The 8,899-nt window shown below is 41.2% G+C and overlaps 1 protein-coding gene across 1 annotated transcript in view; it reads left to right on the top strand.

Moving 5' to 3' along the window:
• The window catches only part of GYS2 (glycogen synthase 2), a 44,027-nt gene that overhangs the window by 4,607 nt on the left and 30,521 nt on the right, over positions 1 to 8,899 (top strand). The window contains exons 2-4 of the mRNA XM_008642452.2: positions 4,389 to 4,570; positions 7,107 to 7,298; positions 7,753 to 7,938. Of these exons, the coding sequence (XP_008640674.1) occupies positions 4,389 to 4,570; positions 7,107 to 7,298; positions 7,753 to 7,938 (560 nt within the window). The remainder of the gene's footprint in view (positions 1 to 4,388; positions 4,571 to 7,106; positions 7,299 to 7,752; positions 7,939 to 8,899) is intronic.

The raw sequence follows: 8,899 nt of genomic DNA, 5'->3' as shown, positions 1-8,899 counted from the left end.
ATTTCAGAATATGTTTGAAATGTCAGAATTTCAAAGAATGTGGAGATCTATCTTCTGAGGAGTCCTGGCCACAAACACAGCCCAAAAACCACATGAAAAATATCTGCCAGCTGAAGATGCTGGTTGTTTTTCACCTGCCATGTTTTACTGCCTGATTTTATTAATGGTACCTCAACGGGCAATCAATCAATCAATAAGATTCCAATCAAAAGTTAGGAAAAAATAAGTTCAATCCCAACTTTTATCACACCTGTGCAGATCAGAGACACATTCTGAGGAGAAGGGTGAAACAGTTGTTGTAATGAGTGATTGTGGCAGTGAAGTCAGTTTGAATCCTGAGCCTGGGCTCACACTGCTCCCATGGATCCTGTGGCTGTCATGGTTCTCTGGGAAGCTTTAGTGCCTTCAGAGTGGCCTGCTCAGGACATAACAAAGAAGCTGCAGAGCCCTGGAGTCATCCTGATCCTCTCTCTGTGTAGCAAAGGTGTGTGGGAAAGGACTCTGAACAGTGACAATCTCCACTTACCTCTGTCTCACTTCCATAGTTCACTTCCTATTTCTCTCCCTCATTTTTGGTTTCTGCTGCTCCTTCCCTCTGTCCTTCTGCAGTGTGAGGTGGGTGGGAGGACAAGCTCTAATTGCTGCTTGGATTTTAAATACACAAAAGAAATAATGCAGCAGGACTTGAAACAAGGAAAGAAGAAAATGCTGGAGTGATGCAGAGAACTCCTTTAGACAAATTCATAGTAGTGGTAACGTAGATAAAAACGTTCAGACTTTTTAAATAATTCTATGGAATATTTTCTGAGAAAGTATTTTGGTTTCATCTTCTATTTTTTGGAGAGGTCACTAAAAAGAGGTCAAACATGTCTTAAATTTAAAAAATCCTTCTTTCCCAAACATCTTAGTTCCCCTTTCTGTGCCAGTTTAATTTTTCCCTTAAAAAAAAAAAAAAAGAGGAAGAATGGAAAGGAAATAAATGGGGAAAAAATTTTTTGTTTATTTCCTTCTAAACTTGATTTCATTTATTGGTGGAAAGGTTAAAATCATGTTTTAAAAAGAAATAATGGAAATATTTTTCTTTCAAGGATGTTTTAAAATGACTAAAACTTAATATATTTGAATAAAGCATTTTGTTGAAGATCAGAACACTATCCCTGTATCAACATTTTACTGCTAATTCCCCATGTTTGTGAGGCTCCAAACCAATTCTCTTGTTCTGATCTCTGCTGATTCTCTCTTTCTCATTTTGTCATTTCTTGTTTGTTTTAAGCCTGTTTCAAAGTACAGAACTTCAGAGGCAGCATAGAGAAACTTGCAACATTTCGGTACATCCCTCTTGTTTGGAAAGGTTTTCTGTTTCTAGTATGGCCTTAAAACATTGTATTAGAGAAGAAAAAGAGGGTTTACCAAATTGTTGAAGCAATTTGAGAATTCTGTGAGGTGAATATGTAAACCCCTACTCTGTTACTCAGTAGGATATGTAATGTTTTGCTTACTGGCACAGATATTTCCAGGGAATTCAAAGCAACTGAGCATATAGAAGCTATCTCTTAAAGATGTATAATGTGTTCCTTGAGCTTGCTATGGAGAAGTGTAATTTCCAAAGTCAATACATTATTCTAGACATTGCTCTGTTCTTCTCAAGATGTCTTTTTTAAGTTATACCCAACACTTCCCACATACATAGTTTCACTTGCAGTTTCCCTCTGCTGTCAATTAAAGCTTATGCACAGACATGTTTTGTGAGTCATATTGCCACAGTAACAGGGAAGACAAAAGCCAGTTTGGGGGCCAGGTAAGACTGCTTTTATCACAGTTAGCTTCTAAGGAGTTTTTACAGCCTGTAAAATGTACTCTTTGGATTTTATCATTGCATTTCAGGCAAATCAGTGCCCTGATTTGTTTTTTTACCTTGCTGTGCAGCAGATTACGCCAGCAGAGCACAGCACACTCTCCATTCTTTCCCCCATAAGAGGCCTTCCATACATCTTTGGCCCTATAGGGCACACAGGGGTCCTAAGGATAACCCTGTGGAAAGAAATACTCAGCTGTTGGCTGTGCAAAACAAAGGTCCAGGCTCTACCCAGCCTGTGAGCTGTAGCTTCCTCTTCAAATCCGTGGCTGTGGAAACTCAGCTACGTTGCCAATCCCAGTGTTGAACCCCTTGCAGTATGGAAGAGGCTGATCCATGCTCCTGTGATGGGGGAAGGAGCTTTGCTTCACTCTAGGCATATACTTTATCATGTTATTTAGTGTCTTTCATCTTGCAAGTCATATTTTCGCTTTTCCCTGGATCACCAGGCTGCTTTGCACTAAAATCTTCCTCATTCTGAGCTCTGTATCCCTGCCAATTCAAACCAGCCAGTTTCATGACTAAGATTTCTACCAAGCCTCATATTTATCCATGTTGGATTGAAGCCCCTTATGCTCCTATGATGAATTTACCACCCCATAAAAACAGATGTATCATCGTAACTATTGCTTTATAGGTTGAATGTCCTGAGTTGTTTCATATAATTAAAATTTTATGTTTATCTGAATCCAAGCTATTCAAACAGACTCTCTCAGCTTGTGAGCAGAGGAACTTGGAGGGAAAATACAGTGTTATTTATCTAAGATTTCTCTAAATCCCTGTCCAAAGCAGCCATGAAAGAATACGATGACTGTAAATGAATTCCTTGTCCTACTGAAGGGGAGAATAATAGTCTTATGCATAGGTTTCCTTCTGCAGTTCCATGTCTACATGATGTGAAACTCTTGAACCTAGAGCTTGATTTAGGAACAGACATCTGTAAGATTCTTGTCTTCTTAGGTCTTGAATTATTCAGGCTTATAATTTATTGTACTAATTCTACTTAGCAAGCTGGTAGATTGGAACTGCATTTTTTTTTTTCTTTGTAAATACCTAGAATCCTGAGACATGAAAATATTAAGACTAGGGATCCTTCCAGCATTCAAAACAAATGGGATATTTGTAGAGAAAAAGAATCTAAGTGAACAATTTATTTTCTAGGAGCATAATTAAAACTGTAGCTCCATTCAGCTCCTCAGGGCTGCAAGACACCAGGCTTTGCAGAAGGCTTTCTGTAGTTGTCAGGGGATACAGTTTAATTAATCAGGGAACTAATCTCCCAAAGTGCTGAGCAACTTCAGCTGCCATATTGTACCTAGTGGTGGCAGATTTTTTAAGGAGAATTAGGTAACTTCTCAATGGTTTTAATTCAATTGGATGTGGTGCAGCTCTGGATATCCCAATAGCTTTAAAAGGGTGAGCCTGGAGTGCCAGCTCTCAGACCCTGGCAGCTCTCAGTGCTGACTCCATAGGTAATTTTGATGTCACTGCAGGAAGATGTAGCACTGCCTCCTTGCCTGGAGTGCTGCCAAGGATTTCCAAAGCTTCAACATTCAGTGGAGGAAGAAATGAACACCAATCCCTTCCCTAGTGTTTCTTTTGCTCTTTGTACCTGTTGTGCTTCCTCTCCCCCACCACGCTGGAGCTACGCTCACTCTCTCTGGTGTGCAGCAGCTGCTTGCCTTTGGGTTTTCTTTTCCCTTGCCATCCCTCCCCCTTGCTGGATTCCAGCAGGCACTGTTGTTCTTCTGAGTTGGTGGTGGTGCAATGTCCACTGCCTGGCACCCTGGGGACTGTGGTAAAGGGAGGTTTGCCCTGCCAATGCGTGAATTCCGGGGCTGGCTATGGAAAACTGTGAGGAAGAGCAGCTAAGGGACTCTTGCACACCATGTGCAAGACTAGATAGATCTGTACTGACTTGGCAGGGGATGTGCTGTATTCTCTTTATGCGTTATTTGAATGCTGCATTTGTTTTTAAAGCAGACAATATTTTGGTGAAAGGTGCTACAGACATTTATACTGTCAGTGTAGGCTACAGTCATTCCAACTTTAACAGCTCTTCAAGATTGATGATGGAACAAGTCTCCTTATGCTTTGGGGATATTGGTTTAAACCCATTTTTATAGTCAGTAGTCAATGAAATCCATCAGTTCCTCAACTTCTCTTAGTGATTTGTGTCAAACAAGCTCAGTTCTTACCACATGATGAAAAATATGTTTGAAAATTGTAACTGCAGCAATAAAACAAAAGCAGAAGGCTGTGCTTGGGATGCAGCAGAATCAAGGTCAGACATGGGAGAGTGGAAGTATGAGGCCCAGGGTTTTAATCCCTCAACGGAACAGTGAAGCTTTGACACCATTTAAGAGACTGAACTTCTGTTTATTTGATTGAGTCTGCATTTCACTTAAAATCTCTGTATGTGAAGGGATTTAACCAGCAGTGTATCTGATCCACAGGTGGGGTGGAGCTTAGTACAGAGATTTGTGGCTTGTGGCCCTTTTTACTTTCTGTTCTTTGTGATCTTCTTTTGCAGTGGGAGGCATTTACACTGTGATCCAGACAAAAGCCAAAACTACAGCAGATGAATGGGGCGAAAACTATTTCCTGATTGGCCCCTATTTTGAGCAGAATGTGAAGACTCAGGTGGAATTCTGTGAGCCTCCAAACCCTGCAATTAAGAAGGCGATGGACACCATGAAAAGCCAAGGGTGTCAGGTAAATCAGATGTGCTGCTGCTTCCCAGGGCAACAAATCTGACTCTGAGGAGATTAAAGTTTGGGTTAATGCTCTTGTCGTTCCACTTGACACAGCAGTCCTGGTCAATGTCACAATGGGAAAGGCTCGGAATCCACTGTTAGAACAGCAGAGTCAATTCATTAAAGGTTATTTTTGAGGAAGAACCAGTTCATCCAATTATGGGTTTTAACAGTCATTTATCTGCAAGGCTGCTTAATTGGATTAATGAGTTATTTATCTGGTCTCTAAGCACGGTGAGATTTTAGTAGATATAATATGACCTTACTTTGACTGAGCCCTTACATTTCACATTCTTGCATGGGAGTGAGAAGAGCATTCCAGTAGCTCTCAATTTTTCTTATGTATCATAATATTGAGCTGAAAGCCAGAAAGGAACTTGAGAAAAGCACCCACCTGACAAAGAATCCACTTCCTCAGCTCAGTGCAACCAGCTGTCAGTTCCCTGGGAAGAGAGGTTAAACTACAACACAGGGAGTGGATTCATCTCCCTTTCCAACATGATTTTAACCAGTGTTTTCTGTGTGATCTCATAGCCTTTCTGAGACTCAGTTTCTCCAACAATAAAATAGGAATAAACTTCTTCCTATAAAGATTATCTGCTAAAAGAAATGGAACCTGTTGTGTTGATGGGCAGTTATTAAGCTGCAAGCAGCTTTGGCTGAAAATGGGTGGAGGGTAACTCGTGCTAAATTTGACCTCCTTTCTTGAAGCCCTCATCAGAGATGTAGAACTCACCTGCACTCTGGCTCAGTGTTGAGCCCCTCAGAGATGCCAGTTTGCAGGAGGAAAAATTGTCTGCTCATAATGTGTGCTGAACAGAGGTGGAGAGCACTGAGAGGCAGAAGCAAGGAAGCATACTTCCTGTTGCTGGGGGGACTGACACACTTCAGTGTAGAGATTCCTAAAGTTCTTGGGCTGCCACCAGCTGTGGCACTGGCACTGTGTTGTCTCCTTTGTAAGAGCAGTTCTGCTGTTCTTAGGATCTAGTGCCCTGTTATGCAGATGGTTTTTGTTGGATGAGTATGTGCCACAGCTAGGAAAGTGTCTGCTGGGGACACTGACATGATGCTTGTATTGTTCAGGCTCAAACTGAAAGGTCCAATCTGCCATTTCTTATTTTCATCAGATTTTCATAGGTGATTGATCAAGTTTCCCATGTTGCCTCTGCAAGCTGTGCAACACTCCTTTGTCTGGAAAACAGCTGAAGTCTTGTGGGGCAGAGTGATTGCAATGCTTTATGTTATTCCAGCAAGAAATCCCATTTAATCAGCCACCTCTGCCAGCCCAACATGTGCATTGTGCTGCTGGAGTATTCATATACAGCAGCAAATCTGTCCCAGGGACGTCAAATATAGCTTTGATCTCCAATAATGACGCTCTAGTTTCCAGGAGCTGCACTTATCCTATTAACATTTATGTCTGGATTTTGCTTATGCATCACAATAGATGGTTTTAAACTGGGGGGCCTAGGAATGCTTCCAAACTTCTCAGGTCAGGTATGTTCCTTGCCACAACCTGACCACATATTTAGATGAAGTCTGGGTTCCCTGCTTTTTAACCTCATTTTCCTGAATAGCAAATCTGGACAGTCTGAAATAAATACATGAGGAGTGAAAAGGAACAAACCTGTCTTTTTTTACGCCTTGTGCTTTCTGTGAAAATAGGCCAAGAGTTTTTATCTCATTTGTTTTCAAGACCTGACCTCTCTTCAGCTCATTGGCGCGTCAGGGCTGGGTTCAATCCCTGAGGTCCCAGCCGTTTTGATGGTGGATTTAATGTGAAATAATTCGACTTTGCAGACTGTAGTGTGGGCCCAGCTGGGTTGGGAGGGCAGGTGAGGGCAGCGAAGTTGTAAATACTCTTAGAAATGTTTAGCTACAACAATGCAGATAAAGTAGGAAAGCTGCATTTTTAGCCTGATGTGATTTTAGGTATTGAGGTACCTTCTGATTGATCCTTCCACTCTTCCAACTGGAAGTGGAAATCCTTCCCCTCTGTGCTGCTTGAGAAGAAGGAAGAAATGTCATAGTATGTACAGGTGCCAAGCATCAGTCCTACAAAACCTCTCCCTAGTAATCTAGCATAAATGGCAAAAGACTGGAGACAAATATGAACGAAAGAAAACAATAATTTTGAAATAAGAATAAAAGTGGCGTAGTTCAATAAGAACAGAAGACCTCATTATTCAAGCAAGTGCAGTCTTCCTAACCTTCCCCCCCGCCCCACCCCCCATGGGAAAAAAGTTAATATTGCAATGAAAATCTAAAATGATAGTCTTAAAAATAAAATGTTCCTAAAGACTGCAGTTTCCTTTGTTCCAGTATTACTCCATGTATTTTGCAAGGAAAACCACAAGTCCTGGGTGTGTAGGACTGTGAACACACATGTTCTTTGTGTGGAATACTTCAGATGTGATGGATGAAAATCATTGTGCTAACTGGCCTTTACATTCACTTTAACATTTTCTTTCTATATCCTTGCCTCTTTTCCATAGGCCTTTTTTGGAAGATGGCTGATAGAGGGCAGCCCATATGTCTTACTGTTTGATATAGGATCAGCAGCTTGGAACCTGGACAAGTGGAAAGGTGAATTTTGGGAAGTCAGCAACATAGGAATCCCTTTTCATGACCGAGAAGCCAATGATGCTGTGATTTTTGGATCATTAACAGCCTGGTTTTTAAAAGAGGTACAGTTTTTAAATCTAGAGCTTTGCAGACCAAAACTGCTTTGACATGTGGTTCCTATTCTCCAGACAGAAAACTATGATTTTAAGGAAGTTGATCTTGATGTAGATCAAATTTGTATTTAAAACTTAAATGTTAAGTGGTCATTTAATTATATTTTTCCAGAAGAAGGGCACTGGAGCTGCCCAGTGTGGAGTCTGAGTGACTGTGCTTGTCAGAACCCTCTGACACTCTAGAAAGGAGTCTCTTCTGAGATACTGGAAAGGCACAGGTTTTTCCTGGGCTAAGGATTAGGCCTGACGGGAATCAAGGCAATGACCACTTAAAATTGTACTGTTTTGTCACAAGAAGGAGAGCAAGCATACAGAAGGCTTCACAAAAAAAAAAAAAGGGGTTTCTGGAGCTGGGATGGTTGATAGGATAATGCATGTTTCATATATTTCTTTCTATTTTCAGCTTTCCTGTCAGTTTGATGACAAGCCCAGTATAATTGCCCACTTCCACGAGTGGCAGGCAGGAGTGGGTTTAATCCTGTCTCGATCGCAGAAACTTCCCGTCGCCACAATTTTTACTACACATGCAACTCTGCTTGGGAGATACCTCTGTGCAGCCAGTATTGACTTCTACAACAATCTGGACCAGGTAGGAGACATTGTCCTTATTCTTCCCTGGTTTTTCTTTTTCAGCAAATCATCTCCTGGCTCCCTTTCTGTTTACTGTGTTATACCATTTATTGTATTTTCTCTTTTGTGTGATCACTTATGACTGACCCACAGCTGGATGTTGATTCTAGAGCATGAGAAATGGTATTTGTAAGACCATGAGGTGTCCAGGCATGAATGCCTCTGTGTCATCTGACAGGTCTGAAAGCTCAGTGGGAAACTAGTAAAACCTATTCAGCTCTAGCCAACATCTAACCCTCACAGCACTCTTTCTTAATGTAACACAGTAGAAAAAATAACCAATAACCCTTCTCTTGATAAAAATTCCCTGGAATTGCAGTGGATGATGGTTGCTTTCGGTTTTTTCCCCCAGCCCGCTTCTTAATTTTAACAAACCATAAAGAGTCCTTCTAATTCAAGCATTTCAGGTTGGGCCTAATTTGTAACTGGCAAATGTAGGAAGTATTTTCTGAGTTCAAAAGACCCACATTTGTTTCTTGGAATCTGTGTAAACTGTCTAGTGGTTTGGTTTTCACTGTTCTCTTTCCACTCAAAGTGTGACACAAACAATGTTGCAAGGACTCAAATGTCTTTACCACTGCCCTCATCAGGGGTACTTTGCATCATCTGGGATTTCTCATATGCTCGCAGGCAAACTTTAATTGAAGAGGTTTTTGCATTCCAGCACTTAGTGAAGCTAGAGGTAGTTAAAAGAATCACCTTATTCATTGTTCAGACACTTCCTTGGCTGAAATCTGTGAAGAAAATTACTTAGTTGGTAATTTTCAGCTGGGTATTTGAAACTTGCCACGCTGGGGAACTGTGTCTTCCAAAGACAAGGCCTAAGCATTTGTGTGCTACTGGCCTGACTCAGAAACAGAGATCATAGAAACATGGAATGGTCTGGGTTGGGTGGTAAACATCATCTCTTTCCAACCCCT

Source organism: Corvus brachyrhynchos, unplaced genomic scaffold (genome assembly GCF_000691975.1).
Source record: "Corvus brachyrhynchos isolate BGI_N302 unplaced genomic scaffold, ASM69197v1 scaffold209, whole genome shotgun sequence".
Classification (NCBI taxonomy): Eukaryota; Metazoa; Chordata; class Aves; order Passeriformes; family Corvidae; genus Corvus; species Corvus brachyrhynchos.
Note: the sequence above shows the minus strand (reverse complement) of the source record. Positions and strands in the feature narration are given on the sequence as shown.